This window comes from Balaenoptera borealis (genome assembly GCF_965194805.1).
Source record: "Balaenoptera borealis genome assembly, chromosome: 6".
NCBI classification, from domain to species: domain Eukaryota; kingdom Metazoa; phylum Chordata; class Mammalia; order Artiodactyla; family Balaenopteridae; genus Balaenoptera; species Balaenoptera borealis.
In genome coordinates, this window is record NC_138863.1 from 55737592 (window position 1) to 55762211 (window position 24620).

The window sequence follows — 24620 nt, forward strand, 5'->3', positions numbered from 1 at the left end:
TCTTTTCCATTATGCTTTATTGCAGGATATTGAATATAGTTCCCTGTACTATACAGTAGGACCTTGTTGTTTATCCATTCTATATAAAGTAGTTTGCATCTGCTAATCCCAAACTCCCAATCCATCCCTCCCCCACCTCCTCATCCCCCTTGGCAACCACAAGTCTGTATATCTATATCTGTGAGTCTTTTTCTGTTTTCATAGATAGTTTCATTTTTGATATAAAATGAAATATATATAAGTGATATCATATGGTAATTGTCTTTCTCTTTCTGACTTACTTCACTTAGTATGAAAATCTCTAGGTCCATCCATGTTGCTACAAATGGCATTATTTCATTATTTTTTATGGCTGAGTAATATTCCATTGTGTATATGTATACACCACATCTTCTTTATCCACTCATCTGTCGATGGACATTTAGGTTGTTTCCATGTCTTGGCTATTGTGAATAGGGCTGTTATGAACATAGGGATGCATGTATCAATATCTCTTCAAATTTTAGTTTTTTCTAGATATATGCCCAGGAGTGAGATTGATGTATCATATAGCAACTCTATTTTTAGTTTTTTTGAGGAACCTCCACACTGTTTCCCACAGAGGCTGCACCAATTTACATTCCCACCAACAGTGTAGGAGGGTTCCCTTTCCTCCACACCCTCTCCAGCATTTGTTATTTGTAGACTTTTTAATGATGGCCATCCTGACTGGTGTGAGGTGATACCTCATTGTAGTTTTGATTTACATTTCTCTAATAATTAGAAATGATGAGCATCTTTTCATGTGCCTATTGGCCATCTGTATGTCTTCTTTGGAGAAATGTCTATTTAGGTCTTCTGCCCATTTTTTGATTGGGTTATTTGTTTTTCTGTTATTGAGTTATATGAGCTGTTTGTATATTTTGAAAATTAAGCCCTTGTCAGTCGCATCATTTGCAAATATTTTCTCCCAGTCTGTAGATTGTCTTTTCATTTTGTTTATGGTTTCCTTTGCTGTGCAAAAGCTTATAAGTTTGATTAGGTCCTATTTGTTTATTTTTGTTGTCATTTATATTGCCTTGGGAGACTACCTAAGAAAACATTGGCACCATTTATGTCAGAGAATGTTTTGCAAGTCCTCAGTTCATATATCTTGATTGAATGGATGATTCATAATCTGGACACCTCAACCGCATGGATGCTATGCCCTGACTTACTCCCTCAAATCTAATCTGATCTCTGTAGCCACCAACCTTGCCCAGTCAGGTTAAAAGTTGCCCTTTTTCAGTCTTACTTTTGGACTTCCCTTTCCTCCGTGGCAACCGGTTGCCCTTGTGGCCCCAGTCAGTTTGACAGTGGCCCAAACAAGGCCCGGTCCCTTCTTATTCCTTTTACTCCAGGGGGAGCTCCCAGCAAAACCACGCTGCTTCAAACATAAAGTTCTCCATGGTGTTCCTGCATAATCAATGCAAATAAGCAAAGTATCTCTCTCCCAAATGATCAACCGTGGTAGCCTTGTTGATTATACAAAAACCACGAGGGGAGAGGTACAAAAAATAAATATATATAAATATTCAATAATGGGCTACTTGGAAGTATGGCAGTAAGTGAAATCAGATCACTAATGGTTCCAGATATTTAAATTATAGATTTGAAAAAATCATTGACACATATTATAGTTGTTTTAGAAACAGAAATAACTAATCCAAGTTGCTCAATTAGCCCAAAAGAATGCTATATTTTCCTCTGTTGCTGTTAACAAATAAAAAAAACAAGTAAGCAAGGAGTTCATTAGAAAAGCATTTGTGAAACATTAATATACTTAATAATCTACATGATTAAGAAAAACAGCCTCACTTTAACACATAGTGTGGAAAGTAATGCAACTGTGAGAAAGGAACATTTATTTTGAAACAGTTATAAATTATAGTCCAATATGCATAGGTATAGAGTCATAATGAATAACACTAAGAATTAATCAAAAAAACCTTTTAAATTTAAGTGTTAATGGCTGAGATCTTTTATGAGAGACAACTAAAAACTTTTTAAAAATTAGAAGAATTATTGCCACGTGCAACTTTTTGAAAAGAAATAGGCTGTTTCCTTCACCCTAAGGACATTGAAGTGATTGAAATTAGTAACTAAGCAGCTCTAAAAGTTATGGAACAGAAATAACCCAATAATAATCCTTCACTTATAATAATTTTCTTCAATAGGTATCAAAGTGTGTTTAGTCAAATCAACAGTATTTAATGGCCATACACTACATGTACTGTATCTGTTAAATATAGAGAATTTAATAAGGATATACTATAATCCCACTTATTTGGAGAGCCTGCCTACCAAATACAACTCTTTGAAATACAGAAGAGAATCAGGAAAGAAGCAAAAGTTGAACAAACACCATAAAATCCATATACTAGAGTTCATATATTGGACTCATTTGCTCTGATTTCAAAAACAGTTCTAACACAACTTGCTGTTTGACTGCCTAAACCATTGTGGTAATCTTTAGAGTTCATCACAAAATATTTCTGATTCTGCCCCTGCTGAGTCCATGGTAGGGTTACACCTTCCACTCCCTTGAAGTTAAATGAAGCCATGGGACTTGCTCCAGCCAGTGAAATGTGAGTGGAAAATGCAGATATTTCCTGCCTTTTACTGATGGGGAAACTGACACTCAGGTTAGATAATTAAGCCAAAGTTACAGGGCTAGTGGACCAGGATTATGACCTCAAGCGGTCTAACTCCAAAGCCCCTGTACTCAGCCAACAAGCTATACTGCTTCCTAATGTTGGTGTACCAAGTGGTGAAAAATTAACAAAACAAAACTACTAAATGGAAGGAAATGGCCTGCCTTAAGAATGCTATAGATAATCCATAAAGCAGTTAATCTTTGTAAGCAAAATCAAGGACTACTACTGACTGACCCCTATAGACAAGGAGAGAATGAGGTCATTCTGCAAACCAGTGCAGTTCAGGGGATGAATTCTGATATCTGTGCTCAGAAGTGTCAGAGAGTTGACTTACATGATGACATGATTTTAAGCAGGATCTTTACCAAATTGCTTTCATAAACCAAAGTGTTCTAAACATATGCACTGAAACTAATTTCACAGCATTTTTCATCTCTATTTTCAACGTGATTCAGAAATGAAAAGAAAGATAGTTATGAAACCTGTAACCAGCAAAATAAAACTAAGGAAACATTTCTAAACCTCTTAAAAAGAGCTATTCAAATCATACTGGGATTTGGGAGAAGACCCAAACAACTTTGTTTCTTTCCTCTCTGCTCATACCAACATCCAACTGATAACCTCCCCTCTAACCCAGACATCTTTAACCTGGAATCCATGGATGGGAATTAGAAGAGTGTTTCTCACAGTGTGGTCCCCAGACCTGCAGCATCAGCCTCACCTGGGAGCTTGTTAGAAATGCAAATTCTCAGGTCCCACCTCAGACACACTAAGCCAGGAAGTCTGGAGGCAGGGCCCAGCCATCTGTGTTCTGATGCATGCTAAAGTTTGAGAACCACTGAGCTAATGAACGGCTTAAGAGACATATGAGAACTCCCAAAGTGTAAGAAGGTGGGGGACATACTATCTAACTTAGGCACTGGAATTCTATGGGAAGAACCTTGACAAGCCCTCATGGGATGGTAAAGTTACGAAGGAATAGATTTTGGCCACCTCCAGAAACCAGAGGGTGTGGCAAACCATTCTATATGAGAAAGGGAGATAATTTTGTTATTTTACATTTGAAATGGAGGAATAGGGGAGAAAAAGTAAAAAGGAAGGTTATATTGGAGAGAAGCCAGAAAAATGAAGAGAGGCTAAAAGTTATAAGGTCAATGGTCAGTGAAATGCCCCATTGGTGGAAGGACCAAGAGATGTTTTGAGAATGGCGAGGCTGATATTTTATTGGAAATCATGAAACATCATCATTTGTTTCCAGTAAGAAAGAAAGAGAAAGAGAGAAAAAAAGAGAAGAAAGAAAGAGAGGAAAGAGAGAAAGATAGGAAGGGAGGGAGAGAGAGAAGGAAGGAGGAAGGAAGGGAGGGAGGAAAGAACAAGAAAAAATCTTCAAGATCTGCTGAACTCATGAACGCTTGATGTGAGAGGATCTTTTTGTGGAACTGGAAGTGGAGTTGAATTTCACATTTTTGTATGGTGATTATATTGCAGATACAGTACAAGAATACATAAGAACTTGAAGGTCAAGGTAAGAATATAAACCTGCCAGGAATTTGCAGATATTTTGAAAAAGGCTTTGAATTTCCATAGGCTTTTGTAGTTTTAAGGGTTCAAACCAATTTACCTAGATTTTGAAAGACGAGCTTCAGTTGACACCTGAATTGCAGAAATCTGTGGATGGCATAGGGTGGCAAGCCCTGTTGAAGGTTGATGTTGTTTTGTTTGTTTATTGCTTCTTAACCAACTATCCTGCAATTTAGTGTCTTAAGATACACAAAAGGCTCCTGATCTTATGGGTCAGGAATTCCAAAATGGCCAGGATAGATGGTTCATCTCTGATCCACATGGGTCATCTGGGGTGGTTGGGACTGGACAATGCATTTTGAGATGGCTTCTTCAATCACTCACACGTGTGGCTTCGTGGTGTTCCTTGGCCTCTCTCTCCTTGTGTTTGGTATTTCATCCTTCAGGCCTCTCCATGTGACTGGAACTTCTCACAGGGTAAATAGACCTTATATACAGTGGCTCAGAGCTACAAGAGAGAATGTTTCAAGGGCTGGGAAATAGAAGCGTCCAGTCTCTTTTTTTTTTTTTTTTTTTTCATTTATTTATTTTTGGCTGCGTTGGGTCTTCATTGCTGTGTGTGGGCTTTCTCTAGTTGTGGCGAGTGGGGGCTGCTCTTTGTTGTGGTTCGTGGGCTTCTCATTGCTGTGGCTTCTCTTGTTGCGGAGCATGGGCTCTAGGCGCACAGGCTTCAGCATTTGTGTCACGTGGGCTCAGTAGTTGTGGCTTGCAGGCTCTAGAGTGCAGGCTTAGTAGTTGTGGTGCACGGGCTTAGTTGCTCCACGGCATGTGGGATCTTCCTGGACCAGGGCTTGAACCCGGGTCCCCTGCATTGGCAGGCGGATTCTTAACCACTGCGCCACCAGGGAAGTCCAGAAGCATCCAGTCTCTTAAGGCCTGGGCCCAGTGCAGCTGGCACAGCATCACTATTACATATTATGTTACTAGTGAAACAGTCATGAACCCCACCTAGAGTCAAGGGGAAAGGACGTAGACTCCACTTCTCATGGGAAGAGTGTCAAAGAATGTGTGGCCTTCTTGATCTGCCATGGATAATAATTTGGATGTAGTTTCAGAGTGCCTGTTAATTTTCAGGATTTATATAATACAAGATAACATTATCCTCTGGAAAGTGCACAAGTACCAATGTTTAACAACTTATGAGCAAAGAGTGAAAGATAGTTTGGGTAGCTACCAAAAGAATTATATTCTGGTGTTGTCATTATATTCTAGCTAATGGGTAACGTTTATAATAATGACAGTATTTTTAGGGCTTACTTTTCAAAATTAGATTGAAATTTGGAGTGTGATTACAAATATTAACATCTTAATCTGGTAGTGACATAGAATGATTAAATTAAATCTTTGCTTTGGGTGAAAAAATGATGAATGCGTCTCTCGTCCTAAGTTGAGGCCTCTCTCAAACCACTGGAGAAGTTGACTCCGTACCTTTGAATGAAATGTAAAAATGGCATGTCTTTTCTGTCAAGAAGATTAATTAAAAGAGAATCCAGGCAAGATGGGCAGGTCTCATATTACCCTAGAAGTCTTTTTATATGGGGACACTGTTGTCAAGATAGATTTCAGTACAAGAAGCTCTTTGGAAAACTCCTTTTACTCATATCCCCCTAAACACAATTTAATAGATGCTTTTATTTTCTTCCTGTTTCCATATAACAGGAAGCCTGTTTTTTCAAAACCAAGACAGTTATTTTAAATACCTAAGAAGATGGACCCAATAAAGAACTTGATACTTTCTTGTAATTGTACTTTCTTATACCTTCTACCAGCTTGTCCTCCTGGTCAAATGGAGAACTTTTAGCCTCTTACCTGAGAAGGTCACTCTTTTCTTATATCACAGAGGGCCAGTGGCTGGCTACAGAGCTAATAGGTTTATTGCCAGTAGAAATTTTACCTAATACAAAATGAAATTGACAATCAAAATTACATCTGTGTTTTAGGTGTATCCCTAATCATTTAAATTTAGACATCCATGATTTTCTCAAAATATATTTTGCATCACTTTTCATCAATAGAGTCTGAATGAATTTGATGCAGAGAGTCATTTCTTATATTCTGATGTTTTCAGTGATTGCAAATACATAGCACACGTGCCACCACTCTTCCCTCCCCAATGCCTATGGAAGACATCACTAATCAATCACAGCGTACCTTCCTGCTGAGCTCCTCCTTAAGCCTCAACAATCATTTTCAGCACAGTGCTTCATACAACTACCAACAATCAAATAAAACTGAGGCCCCCAATAAAATGTATTTGCCAATATGGGAAAAAGAAGACCAAAATATCTATCACAATGGTTTACACATAGTAGGTACACCATAAATATATGTTGATATGAACTACAAGTGTGAGCCTTGTTTCCTGCACATAGTATTTAAAAAGCAGCTGACCTTAAAGTCATCCTGACAATTGACTGTTTTGTTTATTACCCCAGATTCCGCTGTTATCTTTTATTCTACTTTAAATTCAAAAAGGTTTTGTCAGTTTTAGAATTTTAAAAATATGTTTTATGACAGATATAATCCAAAGGGTGTGATAACAGCTCACACAGCAGATGCACTTATTTGAAGTTATCTTTTTTGAACATTTCATTCCATTAAACAGCAGGCAGTTTCTTAAATATTTGACAGTAGAAACTGATGATTTCTCAGTTTCTCTGCATTCGTTCAGTTGCAGTGTCTTTGAAGCCTACCATCCTCTTGTTAAGAAACCTGGGGAATGCTTCTTCACTCAGTTCGCACTTCCATCATATCATCCCAGGTAAATTGACTTTTCATTCCTGTGGTTCGTCACCATCCTTGGCCAGAGGCCTGCTGCTGATTGCTAAGTTTCTTTACTTCTTTGGAGCTCATCAATATAAATTATTTGAGATTTGACTTCAGACCACCTTAACTTAACTCTGTTATCAGTTTACTTTCCAAGTGCCATCAAGTGCCACTTTGCCACCTGAGCCATAAACATATCAGTAAATATTCATGCTGCCCGAGACAGCCAGTCTGGGTCCTCAGCGAGGTCTGTGTTCCTCCTCCTTGTTAAGTGGTTCTTTCTGTTTGTGCTCCTGGCAGCCAGCATTTGTAATGGTCCATTTCTCATTCCAGGAGCAAATGGCTTCCTAGATTCACAATAAATTCACATTCAATACTACTGATGTGAGAGATTTGCCCTCAACTACTTAGGGGCAGTTCCTGGGATTGCAAGGCAAGCCTTTGGCTCTGGTCTTGAACTGCACGTGGTGGAGGGCAAGGCTTACTACAGTGGTCCTATTTCATAGCTCTGCTCATGGTTTTTCTTTTGAAATGTAGTTAAGGGTCTTTTCCTGCTGTGGAGACTGGACACAAAAACATGACTTCTTCACTCTGTTGTGCATGAGTCTGATAATTGCTTTATTTTACATTTTCTTGCCTCTGTTTCTTTGTGTTGCTAGGAGCAAGTTCAATCCAAAAGGTAATTGCAGTTGGTAGGGTTTTGCAAATAGTGATTTATTTTTGGAACTATAAAGATTTCTTAATAGAATCTTTTAAAGTAAAAGAAACTGAGTGAAACTGAGTCACTAGATTTTACTTTAAAATATTTTCTAAATTAATACAGACACAAAAGATAAATCTATCTGGGATAGACATTTTCTTGCGAAAGTTTAATGTTTGTCAGGTGCTCTGTGGGTCAGCTGTTTACTTTTGAATGTAAATGTTATACAAATTTTATTTAGCTGTCAAACAAAATTTGTGACTGTGTGTGTTATGGCTAAAGTCTCATGACCCAACAACCTATGAGGAAATTCTTATAAAATTAATGTAGTCTGGAATCATGGAGGAAGCTTTAACTTATCCAAAAGGGCTTAACAACAACAGTAGTTTAAAAAAATAAATTCTTTAATTTGTCATTTTATTCTCAACCATAGAAATTTGCCTGATCTTTAGTCATTAGCTGTGCCATATGGTCACTCACACACACACACACACACACACACACGCGCACACACACACACACACACAGAGTAATGATTCTCGTTGGAATATTGGTTATGCTATAAGTAATCAGGAATTGTTTTTGTTATATTTCCTTCAATGGCATCCATAGATTTGTCACAGATTTTAGATTAATGAGGTTATTTGGCATTGCTGAAAATACTCTAGACTTGCGATAAGGATTGCCAGATAAAATGCTGTGAAGAAAAAGTCACTGGGAATTGCTGTGGGGTTGGGGTTGGGTGAGGAACATGAATATTTGGGAACATGGCGCAGAGTGTTCCATACTTGTTTCTAGCCTTCCTAATTTGGAGAAGTAGGGCTGCCAGGTAAAAACACAAGACACCCAGTGAAATTTGAACTTTGGATCAACAACGAATAATATTTTTAGTAGAAGTATGTCCCAAATAGTGCAAATATTAATGGTTTGCCTGAAATTCAGATTTAACTGGGGGTCCTGTATTTTTATTTGCTAAACCTGACAACCCTACCTACACTGTTCAGTCTATGCTCTGAGACATATTATGATTTTTGTTGAGGAAAAGGCATAAATTAAGGCCACTAATAATAGAAGCAGAGAATCATACAAGAAATAGAAAGATTCTTTTTAAGATTATTTTCTATTGCATGATTCATCAAATATTTACTGCATGCCAACTAAGTATCAGGCATTCTCCTAGGGACAGGATACCCACTAGCGACCAAAACCATATCTGATCCTTGCCTTCATGGTGCTTCCAGTTTCTAGAGGCTACCTGCATTTGTGGGCTCGTGGTTCCCTTCCATCTTTAGAGTTAGCAGTGGAGTTTCAGTATTTCTCACATCACATCACTATGAGTCTGACTCTCCTGCTTTCCTCTTTGACTTATAAGGACCCTTGTGATTACATTACGTTCCTGTAATAATCCAAGATAATGTTCCCATCTAAGGGTTAGCTGATTAGCAACCTTAATTCCATTGGAAACCTTAATTCCCCCTTGCCATGTAACATAAATATATGCACACGTTCTAGGGATTGGGATGTGGATATCACGAGGGGGCAAGGAGCATCATTCTGCCTGCTACAGATGGGAGAATCAACAGGCATGTTTAGATATGTTAAATTTGAGATGCCAGTGAGTCAACCAAGTAGGAAGTTAGTGATATAAGCAGCACGATATGTGAGTTTGAAGCTCAAGGAGAGATTAGGGCTAAATATGGAAGTTGTCAACCTATAGGTGAGGTATAAAGCCGTGAGTGTGTATGACATCACTGAAGGAGAGACTGAGCCCAACAAACTTCTACATTTAGAGTTAAAGTAGAGGAGACAGGCCAACAAAGAACACAGAGAAAGAACAGACAGAAAAGTAGGATGAAAACCAAAATAGTGTACTGTCAAGAAAGCCCCGAGAGGAGATTCTTCAAAAAAGGCAAGAGTGATCACCTGTGCTCAATATTGCTGCAAAAGACATTTGCAGATTTGTCCAGCAAGATTTGGATTTGGTAGCAAGAAACTGAAAACCTTTATACAAGCTGTTTCAATGAAATTATGGGGGCACAACCAAAACTGATGCAGTTTGAGGAGTGAATGGGATGTGATCACTGACCACAGGTGATGAGGAAAAGTCCTGTGTGTCCTCACAACCTTTGTAGATGCTTGTTAAAAACAGTGAGGTGATCACATTTGATCAGAGACTTTACTACCGTAAGAAGCTAGGAGCTAAGCAAGATCACTTTTGTGTATTTCTATCTAGTCAGGATTGCGTGATAGCTACATTGATGGTTTATATGAAAGGGGTACAGATATTGCTGGGTTCCCATTGCTGTGCTCTCTGTATAGAGCAAATCCAGAGGGTAACTGGAACAATGAAACATCTCCATCTTCCTGCTGCCTCCCAGGAAACCCTTTAGGACCAAACAGCAGAAACTGCTTGGAAGGAGAAAAATCAGAGTATTCTGTGGCAGGACTCAAGAATCCCTGAGGAATCTCAAGCTTTGCTGGCTTGTTGCCTTTCTAGGGATTCTAAGAGGGGACAATGCTACATCCTCCCAGACTGCAGTTTACCAAAGGGCCTGCTCCTGCAGGAACAAGGTACTCTTATTAGCTGATGATTCCTCCCTGCTCATCCACAAGAGACTGTACTCTTTCAGAAGAAAGTGGCTGTGAGATTCTTGTGTGAGGTCATTCTCCTGCTCCCTTTACTGGTTCTCAGAGTTTTACAAAAGTAAATGAGAACTCTCAGCGCAAAAAGACTCAAAAGGTAGAACTTATTGTTAACTTGGTCAAATTAGATAGAATAAGTAAATTCCTATGAACTTGTTAACCAAACTTCCAGAAACGGAGACCTGATTGAAATAAAGAGGCATTTATTGGGGGCTGCAGCCTGGGAGACACAGATTCAAGAAGCACTTGAATTGTGTTCCACTGGACTACAAAATGGACAAAGCTTATAAAGTCAAGAACTACGGAGCCACAGTTAGTTACGTGAGTTATTTACCAAGAATTATAATTGGAACTGGCAAGAAGTAAGGGTGCTTGTTAAGCAAGAATTGGTTGGGGTCCAAAATGGTTGCATAGTTATGAAGGGGAACAACCTTGAGACCAGCTAGCAGATGTTGTTTTTAAAATGGCTGGTGTCCTTAGGTTTGGTATAGTTCACAGAAAGTTCAAGTTCTCAGTGGTGCAGGGAAATATCTGAGACCAGATCCTCAGTGGCTGCCCAACTCTATTTTGTATGCCTGAACTATGATTATTCCATTATGATATCAGTTTGTCACTAGACTTAATAGATTGGCAGGTAGAGAGGCTTAAGATCTCAGAATGAACTCCAAAATGATGTTGGCTCCAAGTTTTGGCTCCGGAAAATTTAAGAATCATAACAAAGTAACCAAGGCATTTATTTCATTAAAGTCTTAATCTCACATCCTACACAAATTTAATTTCAGATGTATCATAGACCGAAACAAAACTATAAAACTATAAAATTTGTAAAAGATAGCAAAAAGTATGGATTCACAACTTTAGGATAGGCAAAATTTCCTAGAAAGGACACATAAAACAATACAATACACAAAAACTGACAATTCACACTTGATCAAAATTGAAAACTTTTGTTCATTAAAAGAAAATTGGGATATATGTATATGTATAACTGATTCACTTTGTGTACACCTGAAACTAACACAACATTGTAAATCAACTATACTTCAATAAAAATTTTTAAAAAATAAAAATAAAACTGCTTAAAAAAAAGAAAGAAAAATTGGTTGATAAAAGGGTACAAACTTTCAGCTATAAGACATAGAAGGTTTGAAGATCTGATACACAACATGGTGAGTAGTGTCATCAAATGATGACACTACTGTATAACTGAAATTTGCTAAGAGAGTAGAACTTAAATGCTCTCACACACACAAAAAAAGATAAGTATGTGAGGTGATGGATGTGTAAATTAACTAGATGGTGGGAGTCCTTTCACAATTAAACAAAAAAAAAAAAGAAAGAAAGAAAGAAAATAATGGACAAGCCACAGACTGGGAGGTAACATTTTCAAAACATACATCTGACAGAGGATTTGTATCTAAAATATACAAAGAACTACACTTCAATAATGACAAACAAAACAAAAGAACATGTTAAGTGGACAGAATTCTTAATCTGTAGTAATTGTCTGCTTCACTCATTCAAATAGTTTCAATATAGTGAAGTTAATAGCTTTTATTATTTAAAAAAATAATAATAAAGGAAGTAAGCAAAGTTGATTTAAATAAAGGGAGTGGGTAATATGCCTTAAATACTAAAAGCGTGGCGGCGCAACACCCGGTGGCAGAGATTTTGAGTTTCAGGGGAATTTTTCTGTAAAGTAAATAAAGATAAATTTTGAAGATTGAGTCTACAGAAAGAGACTTGTAAATAGTAAGAAGTTTTAATGGCAGCCAAACTAAAGTTTACCATAGTAAACTATGAACCAAAAGAGCAAAATCTGTTCAGTTATGAAGATGTTGGCCCAGGTGGAGCCCTGGCAGTCGGGCTCTAGAGGCTGTGCTCTAACCACCGTGAGACACTGCCTCTACTGTGGCCCTGCTTCTATCACACGGATGGTACATACCTTGGGTCAGTGTTTCTCAAAGTCCTTGGTCAATAGGTTATCAGGTTGGAATGTTCCTAGATTAATATATCAACTAAAAGGAAGTTCTGTGGCTAGATTTGGGAAATGCTGAGTTTAACAAAATAAAATGTGTTACTTCGCTTTTCAGAGCCAAATATGCACTGAGATTCTCTAAAGTTGGTAGTTGCAGAGGGAATTAGCTTTCCCAGATTTATTTGTTTGAGATTTGTATAGATTAAGGCTGGGACTGATAGCGTATATATAATATATACATTACGTTTGTGCGTGTGTAAGTGTGTAAATATACCGTATAACATCCAATACTGACTCAAGCAAATGTGAGTTTATTTGTTCTACAAAACAAGAAGTCCGGAGCAGGGCAGTCCCGGGCCAGCCTCATTTCTCTTTCCCTTTCCACTCTAGACCTATAACAAGCTGTCAATAGGATAGGGAAATAAAATCCTCTTACAATAAGCATTGCAGGTGATTGGGCATAACAATATAATCTTTCCTGTACAACAAAAGTAGGCAAGTGAGCATAGACCAGACATGGAAGTTGAGTCAGCAAGCTACAGTGTCTGCCACAGTACACACACACATGCACACACAAACACACATACACTTGTGCACATACGTACATGCACGCACACACACACCCCACCTTTTAATTTATTTGTGTTCTAAAGCATTTCGCAGGACAAGTATTCACATCTTTGGGAACTGTGGTCTTGAGCCACATTATGTCCCTTTGATAAAATAACTACTTATAAAAACATCCTGATATAAAATACTTAGCCTTTAACATGGGCTGTTGTTCCATTCCACATTGTAATAGATTCCACTGTAGTTGCACAGATGACAATCTATGTCACAGACTGTTACTGGAAATATCTCGTCGTGCATTAGCATTCACTGTTATGTCAAGGTGATATACATGAGCAAAATTTATTTTTAAGCCAGGAGAATTTCAGAAAATTGAATCATGTCTAGTTATTAAAGTTTTTTTTCCTTTTTTTCTGAACCAGGTGCTATCTTATCATGCAACATGTTCAAAAGCTGAAGTTGACAAGTTTAAGGTAAGGGAGCAAATGGTGCCCTAATGGTGCATAAAGTTAAACTTCCCAGGGCTTTCGGACCCTTTGTTACTTGTCTCTAGAACTAGGTCTGCCCACTGAATGTTGGGGGAAGAGAATTAGGGGAAGGCATGTTTGCATATTTCAGTTTTAGAGGGTAAGAGGGACTTATATAGAGCTGAACGGCCCCTTCATGATCATTTAAATGATTCGGTATTTCTTTCTTTCTTTTTTTAAGTATGCAGGGTATCAGAAAAAGATCTGTGTAACATGGTGAGAATCAGGATGCCTGCTTTTGGCATTGGTCTTACCTCTAACTTTCTGTTCACTAAAAATCTTAGGGCTTTTATCTTCATCTGTAAAAATAAGTGAAGAGATTAGGATAATAGTAGCTACCATTTACCAAGTGCTTACTATGGGTCAGGTACAATACAAAGCATGGTGCCAGTGAGGTGACAGCTGACAACAGAGGAAGGAGACGGAACAGCCAAAACCACAGCAGTCAGGGTCCATTTGCTGTAGAGATAAACATCCTACATACCACCTAGAATATGAGCACCAGCAGGGCAGTGCTTTTTGTATGTTTTGTTCACTGCTCTATCTCTACTGCCTTTCACAGTTCTTGGAACATAGTAGCACTCAATAAATACTTGTTGAATGGTTGAATGAATGAATGATTGAATCAATCCAAAAAGCATTAGTGTTCTATAACTCAAAACAATTAGTCATTAAGAAAATATTCAAAACATGGTTATATATAATTTTTTATATTTTATATTATATACATTTGATAAATATTTCCATCAAAAATATTTAAAGCTTTTTTACTTCAATCAAGTTCAGTTACCTAGCAATTCTACTTATGGAAATAAGTTTCCATAAACATTTTACTGTTTTTACTGTTTTGTGTTTTATATTTTTACCGTTTTATAATCATCTTAATTGCTAAAAGATGCAAGGGGCAGGCAGGGAGAAATACAGCAAAGCTCATAATGGACTAAATATGACTGCAGAAGCTATGTGATGGGACATGTCTAGAGCTAGAGCAGCCAAAATCAATAGCTGTCTACTCTCTAAAAGTATTGCCCTATGTTCAGGCTTAATTCTTTCCTTAGAGTAAGGCAAACACCATTGTCTTGGAATTTGCCATGCTTTTTTTTATTTTTAGTTCACAAACATACTGAAAAAACATGAAGTATTTAAATCTGAGGAAAAAAGGGTTATTTCATCTTAAAATGATCAAGATTATTAACTAAAGTGATTTATTCCAGATTTTATCCTGTAAGATATTAGTGAATATCTTGTTACAGTATAATTGAGATATAGTAGATAATTTTAACCTAATGGCTTTTTTTCTTGATATATAAAGTAAATAAAACATCATAATCGGTAGCTGATGTCTTATCATTGCAGCAGGCTTAAAATAATCCTGCGCATAGAAAAGTATTTGCTGAAGTTTCACAGTACAGTGTGTGCAATGGCAGTTTCCTAACATTGTAGCTAAATCACAGTAAATAAGTGCTTTGTTTTGACCAATATATACAAATAAACTATGCATATATTCAAAAATATTGTAACCTTGGCTACTGCAATACTTTTTTAACAGAGCTAGTACTATATATCTATATGTATGCATGTATAATATATATATTTAGAGAGAGAGGGAGGGAGAGAAAAGAGAGATTTGAAATGTAGAATCAGAGTTATCCATGAGATTTCATGAGTTAAAGAATGGCTGCGTTTCAGTGTGTTGGATTATGCCCAGCTGGGACCAAGCTACTGATCAGTGATTCAGAGATTAAGCCAGAATTTTGGGAAGAAAATGATTTCATCATCAAGTGCTAACAGGATCTGGAGGTCAAATACATACGTATACAGGTCAGACTCCAGTTGCAGCCTAAGCTTCACCATATCTGGGATTCAGACATGTCTAGAAGACCAGTGAGATGTGGTCTGTTTACATGAGAGACTAAGAGGCCTTCTGAGTCAAAAACTCTCCCTGTTGGGAGTTGAGGCCACGGGCCTCAGTGTCTGGATGATTCCAAGTTCAGCATGGAGTTTGTCTCTTGGATTTGTCTCTTACTCCAGCTTCCCATGGATTCATGTTCTCAGCTAAGAACATGAGGGGACACAAAAGGCAAGGGCTTTAGTTGGTTTCAGTGCATTAAATTACCCCAAGAGCACAGGGATTCCAGAGTGTCAGTAGCACACAACAGGAAGCAGCAGCCCAATGGAAGGAAGCATCACTATGGACCAGAGGCAAGACACCTGCCTACCAGCATGACCAGCAGAGGCGGAAGGACTCACTGCGGGCTGAGTGGTCACATCTTAAGGACAAGAACCTTGAGTACTCCCAGAAACAAGTAGGAGAGATGGAGATCCCAAAATACTGGAGAGTGTGATACATACCATTAATCACTTTCAATTCACTACTATTTGTACTCCTAGGTGGTATGGCCTAAAGGAACACAGATTTCCTATATGATAAACCTGTAGTGAATCTTCAATAATCATTCATGCTAGGATGATACCACATTACCTTTCCTCTTACCTTGTCTTCCTCTTTCACACTCTTCCATGTTTGGGGATTTCTCTTCCTATTCTAGAATGCCATAAGGCAGGGGGAGGGTGTTTCTGTTCCTGTTTTGTTTGGTTCGGTTAACCCTATTTCTCCTGTTGGGAAAAATCTCCTGGAGAGATGTGTGGTGGTGGGTGGGTGAATGGTGGTTAGAGAGTGAAAACCATTCCACAAGTGCCCCTAGATTGTCTAAGCAGAGTAAGTAGGTGAAACAACATATAATTGCTCATCCAAGAATGTCAGAACCTAAGCCCATCTTTGTCATTCTAATATATCATTATACCTTGGGAAACAGTCCTTTATGTAGGGCCCCCTATACACGAAAAGATCACAGAACTTCCTCGAACTAATGAGTTAACTTTTTAAAAGTCTGATTCAGGTTATAATATTAGTTTATCCTTTATGGATTGATGCCCTGTGCATTGAATGAGGAAACCAGGATCTAAAGAATGGTTTTTATCCTCATTAACATTTACTGATCTTCCTTGAACTTGAAATAAGAAAGATGTGCCCAGAAAATTTGTGCAGATTTTAGTGCCTGTTTACATCTCTTCTGCTCTGTGCAAACAAGAATAATGTATAAAGACCATATTGTCAATTAGGTCTCTTTGAAGATGACTGGTTTAAAGGCTTTTAATAACCTGAAGATGTCAGCTGTGATAACATAAGAAAATGAGTTTAGTACACCAATTATATGCTTCCGTAATTTTATGCACTTTCCTAGGATTCCAATGCGGTGGACAGACCAAACAGTTATCACTATATATGCCAGTTTACCAATTAAAACCAACTCATGGACGTCCTCATGTTATATTGCCATCTTCTATCATCCCTTCTTTCAATTCCAAACTGCAAGGGTTATGGCTGCAATCAGAGATGAACTTGTTTACAGCACTATTTAACTGCCTCAGTAATTAAACGCCAATAACTCATGTTGAGTGTTTGGGTTTGGACTGCCTCTTGCATATTTCAAGTTTTCAATGTTATTGCCTAGGCCACAAATTAACATCCCGGTAAAGCAAATAAAGTACTGAGGATAGGTGCTCCCTGTGGCCTTTACATACCAAAATACGAACGGCTACATCAAAAATAGGATCTTATGGCCTCCTCTGTGCGATGGATGGCAGGGGACAGGCTGAGCAATGGGATGTGATGTACTATTTTTGTAAGTAATTAAGTTTCAGGAGACACATTTGACCCATGAAATATTCAGATGTTATAATAAGAAGTTCCTGCCCTCAGAAACGCCCTTGCCGTTATGCCGGTGGATGTGTCTGTCATAGGGCCCTGCACAAGGGTCCCTGCACAGGGAGGCAGGGGTTGGGACTGATCCCCACCTGGCTGGCCAAGTGCACGGGATGCTTTTTAGTAATGGAGCCTCCAGAGGGCGCATCTTTTTCTAATTGCAGGAAGGCAGCAGGTGTGCTGACCACTGCCCTGCCAGCTCCATTTGCGGAGCTGTGGAAAAGCCCAATCCGTGCAGCAGCTTCTTGCAGAGGACAAGTGCACTATATAGAGAGGGGAGAAGTGGCACAGGGCACTGCGTGGCAGAGGTTTGGGTAGCTCGTGTTCCCCACCCCTGTCAGTAGGGAGCATCTTCCATCTGCTCTCCCGCAGGCTGGGTGCTCCCACAGAGGTGCCTTCACGGCCCAGGGGTAACCCCAGGCCTCAGGGTGCCAGGGAGGGAAGAAGAGCTCTCCCTTGTTTCTCTAGTCTCAGCCCTCACAGCCTTCATGAAAGGCTGCCTTTGGGAATCTCAACAATGACTTTCCAGTTCACTCCAGCTTATTTCTAAGGTTGTTTAAAAGATGACTTCGCAGCATTATGAACAGAATTTGGGTATCATCTTACACCTAACCTATTCTGTCTCCTCTCTGGTCCCCCCCACCTCTGGAATTGAGGGGGTTGTTTTGACTTGAAATAGTATTTATGCCGAGTTTAATATCTGAGATTTTTTTATCGTCAGGGAAAGTTATTGAACCTTCAGCAAGAAATTGACTGCAGGGGAAACAGCTGAGTCAGCATCCTAAAGGGCATCTTCTGCTCCTAAGGCAGCAGACTGAGCTGACGGCCTGAGCTGCTTAGGACAACCCCATAAATATGTGGAGTCCTTGTGTTCAAATGTCCATGTGTTCATACACAGTTCTCTTTATGAATTGTGTCTTAATCAAATGCCACATCAGAAAAAAGATGCTTGTACATTGTCATTCCTGAGTGTAGAAAATACTAGGGGGGGTGGGTGATGTGAGGGGAACCAGGGCTGCGAGTCCAGGCTGATCTTTGCTCCTGCTGAACTGAGCGTCTCTGAGTGGAGGGCTCTTCAAGGACCCACCTGGCCAAATACGTCCTGTGGTGACCCTGACCTCCTCTCAGATCACCTTAAATAGCCACTATTTGTCACTTCTTTCCATTTGCAAGCTGTCTCCCAAAGGGCGCTATGAACATCTACTTTTCCTGGGTGGAGATTCTCCCACCTTCTTGCCTCTACCCATTAACACAGCTGGGTTCCCTGCGTTCCTTATGTGTCACACTTGAAGGCCCAGGGAGTCTGAGCCTGAGGGAATGAAATCAAAGACAGTTCGGTTTTGGTTTCAGGGCAGTGACAGTCCTGAAGGTCCAGGGAAGACAGCAGTGTAGGGCGACAGTGTGGCCCAGTTAAGAGCCCTGACCACTGAACGAGGAAGGGAACTGTAAAGGCCAAAGGGCTCAGAACCTTCCAGAACACTAGGGCATCTGGGCCTGGATCACTCTCCCATCTTTCTGGTTTTCTCTAGTAAGAGCCGTCTGCAACTATAGAGATGGAACCGGAAATAAAGAACCGATAGCCCCTCACTTCAATGATGTGGGCGTGACTTAGCCATCACAATGGTTGGTTTTCTCTCTGCTCTTTCTTCAGTTTAGGTAGAAGCTACAAAGTCCTGACTGTCACGCTCCCCTCACCCTCCTCTCCAGATGCGCACTGTAGATGTAATTGTGCAGTCATCTTTGAGTCCTCACGCCCCCCACTCTCACGTGCTGTCCCCTCCATTCGGACTCGGAGCGTCTCTCACATCCTCACAGCCATCACCGTTCAGATCCTCCTTCTCTCTCCCGCAGACGGTGGCTATGCAGTGCTCTCCTGTCTGGGCTCCCTGCTGCACTCCCAAATTCATCCTGCACACAGCTGCCAGATCAGCAGTACTCTTCTGTCGGTGCCAGTGTCCTTCTCACAACACTTAGCATCTGCTATAAGCCTTTGGAGTCCATCATTACAAGTTCTTTCAATGGGCATTAAAAGTGCTCTGAGCTCTAAGCTCCAGTTCACTTTTCCAGCCTGTTTCTCATGCTCCCACTTACCCACCCTTCACACGAGTTCTATTTGATGTTTTCTCTCCGTACTTTGCCCTTCCCTATCTTTGTTCCCATCCTGTTCCTCTCTCTGCATATTTAAAGTCCTAACAGGCCATCTGATCCTGCTCAATTGCCCCCCTCCATGAAGTCATTCTAACTGTCCTTCAGCAAAAGTGATCTGCTCGTTCTTTCATTGTACTTAGCAGTGTCTACCCTGTGATATAAATCTTCGTGCACCTGTCTAATCATCTGGTGAAACTAGGAGCATTTTTAGGTGAGAGCCCTTGTCTAATTCATTTTTGTAACCCTTCAGTCACCTAAAGCCATGCCTTGCTCCTGGGTGCTGGAGAAATTTCTGCCAAGTGACCAAATTCATTGAACTGTTTGCAGTTTTGATGGCAGAGGAAGTTACAACATGTGAGTAGAATTTTGAAGCAGGTGTCTATGACATTGAGAGTGTCTGCAAATCCTGCCTCAACCCCTTGTTTTAAGCTCTTGATTATTAGTTTTCTGGATTTCCTAAGAAGCATAAACTATATAAAAATAAAGGGATTCATTGTCTTTGTTTAAGATGTTCTCTTTGGAGTATTCAGTAATGACAGTATCTGTCCTTCCTTGCTGTACAGCAGGGCAAATGCCCGTTGCCATTAATTCTTAGTTGATTCAGCAATTTCTTTAATGTTAAGTGAGATTCTTCAGTCACATGTCCTGCTACCAGTACCCTGCTGACTAAATTCTTTAAAACTATTATTTTCTTGAATCTCAGGATTCCTATCTAATTCTTTTTATTTGTATGAGCCTGTATTCTTTCCCTTCTACCTATTTTTGAAATTATGTACTGCTTTGGTAATTCTGTATGTTTTCTCTCAGTTGAAAATGGATCTATTCAAAATCTTAAAAGCGTGTACAAATCATGATTCTGTTGGTTCCAAGACACCATCTGAAATATGAAATTAGGAGAGAGTGTCTGATTGAAGGGTTTTCTACAGTCTCAGTAGCCAGAGCTGCCCCTTTTAAGGCAGTCTTTGTAAGGCCACAGACACAGTAAGGCAAGAAAGAGCAAACATGTAAGCAGACAAAGCAGCCACCATACCTCTTGGCTCATTTAAAATTTCTAGGCCTCAGGTTTCCTCATCTGAAAAACAAAGCCATCTCCAGCTATAAAACGCTATAATTTTACAAGCCTGTAAAACTTATCTATAGGAGGGAAGGGGAAAATAAAACAGAAAGCAACATAAAGTTGACAAAACATCTTGGGGTCCTTATAATTTCTAAATACCCTAAGCTTTAAATTAAGCTTTGTTTAAAAACTTGGGTGTTTGGTAGAAGATTTGGCTCAACTTGATTTAATTATATATTATAAGTGATTTCCAAAGCCCACCATTGCTCTATTACATTTGAAGGGTAAAATAGTACAATAATACTCGTGAGGAAGATAAGTGATTATTTTAGGTAAGACAAGAGTCTCAATCTCTTCAGAATAAAAACTTACACTAGTGCTACCTATAAATGTTTAAATGATAATATCTTAAATAATGACTTTGCAGTATATAAAAACCTTTTCATACCTTTATCTCACTTGAGCCTCACAACCTCTTGGTGAGGGCAGGGTTATCACAGCTCCATTTTACATATGAGACAACAAGACCCAAAGCACCAGCAAGAACAATGCACATGCTTGGCTTTGATTTTTCTCTCCAGTGTTTTATTTTGACTCTGAAGACAGTGCTTCTTTCCAAGTGGCTGAATAGGAAAATGTAAGCAATATCATGGATTTTTATCCTGAAGCCACTTCTTTTGATCTAACTATTATCTTGGAACCTTCATGGCATTTCAACAGCCTGGGGGCCAAATAAGCATGAATGGTGATGATGTCTGAGAAAAACAGAATTTTGGGCTGAACTTAACATAGACATTTTAAAAGAGACTTTTCGTGGTATTCTTTGGGCAATCAATATATTTTATTATTAGCTATTTTATTAGAAGCTTCTTTTTGTGTTGTGGTTGTGCCGTCCATGTGACTTCTTGCCCTGGGGTTTCAGACTGCTTAGAAACCTAAGGAAATTGGAAACAGCAAACATTATGAAGATATTGCATCATTCTTAGCAAGAGGGTACATGATCCATTATTCTGACATCTTGCTTGTCTTCCTTACAGTCTGATTGGCTATCTAGCTGTATAGAAATCTCTCGACATCTGGAAAGCTCAAAGGAAAAAGAGCAGTCTCACTTTATTATCCTGTGCTCTCCAGACCTGCCAAGTACCTTGTAAGAAAGATAACAAGGATATGAGATTGCAAATATCAGTTTAATGATAAAGCACTTGTCAGGAGATAAAGTCTTATGTTTAAGGCATGAGAACTCATGAACTAGAGACTATTTGGGGGAAGATAGGAAGTGAAGAATGTGAGACTGGGTTTATGTTTGTATAATATTTCCTAGGGTGATGTATGATATTAGGGACATCATGAGCAATAATCTGCATATCTGCAATATGATGACTTTAACACAAGACATTTAAGGTAAATCTTTGAGGATTTTTCGAAGTTATTCTGAATTAATCTCTGTATACTGCCCCAATTTGTGTGTGTGTGTGTGTGTAAGGTAAATCTTTGAGGATTTTTCGAAGTTATTCTGAATTAATCTCTGTATACTGCCCCAATTTGTGTGTGTGTGTGTGTGTGTGTGTGTGTGTGTGTATGTGTGTGCATTTTAGCTCAAAGGGATCAGGTGATTTGGAGTTTCAACTCTGGCTTTAGAAAAAGATCTTACGGCATTCATTGTTTCCAAAGAGAAAAGCAACAGAAAATCTGTGAGAAAACAAGATCTGAGATGAAACACTTTGGCCACTGGGTGCCATCCTTGCTCCACGCAAGGATTTGCTGAGCTGCATTTCTAGGAAAATGGTTAAAACCCAAAAGACAGTAATTTAAAAGTAATTCCAAGATATAATAATGTTTGTGTGTGTGCATGACCTGGAATATGTTAGTGACACAGGCAGCTTATTCATTTGCCCAGGCGCGAAGCAGAAGGATTGGGAAAATCTCCCTCTGGTTCAGCCTTATCAACAAAGCCTGGTCAAAGCCATCCCGCTGGCTGTATCCCAGTGAGCTGGCCAGTGGGTGGCAGGGGAGGCCCCTCGGAGGGGCTGGGAGTTGATGGTGAGATGATGTGGATGGTGAGGTGGTATGGTTGGTACCCAGAGGTCAGCTGGTCAGATGCTCCGTTATTTTCATTGTTGTATGCATTGCAGGGTGCATGTAACAGGGCTCGAACCCAGCCATCTGAGGGGCTGTGCTCTGTCCCTTCAAAAGCCTCCCTTTCATTACCAGAGCTGGTGGAGCTATTCCGCGCTCTCCTTCCTAGGAATGCTGCTTGTTGGTGGTATAGTAACTCTGTTTCTGGTGCTTTTGTTTCCCTAGGAGCAATTCATGGCGTTTTTACAGACATCACCTTAACCAGGCATCAGAAGCCCCATAGTCAGTGACACAATATCTGTGCAAGATTTTGCTGTCTTTGCATTAGACACTCATATACATAAAACCAAGAAATTAAACTCAGTATTATGAACAAGAATAACCACAGAGACTATTCTCAGACTGTCATGTAATACAGGCTGATGTTTCCATCCAGGGCCTCAAACATTTGGTTGGGATTAAAACGAATTAGTGTGTGAACAAGCAAGAATTTTAATAAAAATTGAAAATTTGTCAGTCACACTATAACAGAGAAAACTCTAGAATCCTTTCTGTGAGACCATGTTGTAGAAGGGATCCAAGCTCAAAATAGATTTTGCCTCATGCCCCCAGGCTGGGGGCCATGCAGCTGGCCTCCTAGTTGGCCCTAGAAGGTGGCCCAGAGCAGCGCCTACAGGTACTTCTTTAGATTCACTGTAATCAAATCCATACACCCATGAAAGGACAGTGTGAGAAGAGCTGGTGAGAACTTACGAAAGGGCAGGCTCTTTTCAACCTATCCTGGGATAAAAGGCTTATACACTATTCTGCTGTTAAGCATCTCCAGGTGGATGGACTTTAAAATACATTTTCTAGGCTTACTGTGGGATAACCTGATACCAATCATTATATACGTCTAAATATTGCTGTTCGCTCAGAGTAGTGCTATTATAGCTGTAGCATGCCTGCTGATTCAAAGTGCTTTCGTAGCTCTTATTTCATTGAATGTTAACAGAGGCCTTTAAAGGAGGCATTGGTCGCTACATCCTATTTATGAATCAGGCAGCTGAGGGAGACAGCTCACTGCCAGTTTGGGGGACTCACTTCTTGCTGCTGAGATCCTTTCCTTGGACTCTCCTGCCCAGTACCTGTTCAGTCCCCTCAGTGTGACGGTCACCTGGAAAACAACAAACGTTTCAGGAACGTTTTGTCATGTGCCAGGTCTGTTTCCGGTGCTTTACCTGTATTAACTCATTTAATCCTCACCAAACCCCTACTATTATTTTTCATATTTTATAGATGATGAAACTGAGGTACAGAGAAATGCCCAAATAATTATAGGGTACAAATGAAAAAAATGAGATATAGGTAGGCACGCTGAATTTGTTATATTCCCTTTCAAAATGATGTGGAACCCTTTTTATTTTAGATTTTTCTGGTCCTGGCTTGGCGCTATCCTTATGGTCTGATTATGAGCCCTTCTGTAATTATGGCTTAGTTCCTTAATAGACGAGTTCAGATTTCAACAGATTCTGCTGCGGGTGTTGGGGTTGGTTGGTTTTTGTTGTTGTTGTTGTTGTTGTTTATTTTAACATCTTTACTGGAGTATAATTGCTTTTCAATGGTGTATTAGTTTCTGCTGTATAACAAAGTGAATCAGCTATACATATACATATGTCCCCATATCTCTTCCCTCTTGCGTCTCCCTTCCTCCCACCCTCCCTATCCCACCCCTCTTTGTTTTTAAGGTTACATAGTTTGTAAAGGAATCCAGCCCTACTGTTTGAGCAAGTGTGCTTTCTCCGCCTTTAGCATTCTGGAAAAGAAACTTCAAGGGATAGGTTTATGGGATCTAAAAGCAATTTCCCCCCCAGGGTAAATCCCAAAGAACTCTTACGCTGAATGACCCCATTCCTCTCTCTACTAGGTTTATTTTCCTAACATATTATAATTCATCTCAGGCCTTTCCGGAGGCGGAAGGGAGTTCTGTGAAAACCAAGCTTTGTGATGGTTTCTGCAGGAACAGGTGGCCTTCCTCACCACTGGGCTTACATGTGTCAAAGAAGTCCATGAAGCACTGAAGCTAGATTTTAAGGAAGGACACTTTGAACTCTTCCCCCCACCACCAAGAGGAAAGCCCTAGAATTCAGAAAA

The 24620-nt window shown here is 39.6% G+C and overlaps 1 protein-coding gene across 1 annotated transcript in view; it reads left to right on the forward strand.

Annotated features, from left to right (window-relative positions):
* PDE11A (phosphodiesterase 11A) overlaps positions 1–24620 on the forward strand; it is a 423005-nt gene that overhangs the window by 264952 nt on the left and 133433 nt on the right. Inside the window, exon 10 of the mRNA XM_082395677.1 lies at positions 13336–13386. Within this exon, the coding sequence (XP_082251803.1) occupies positions 13336–13386 (51 nt within the window). The remainder of the gene's footprint in view (positions 1–13335; positions 13387–24620) is intronic.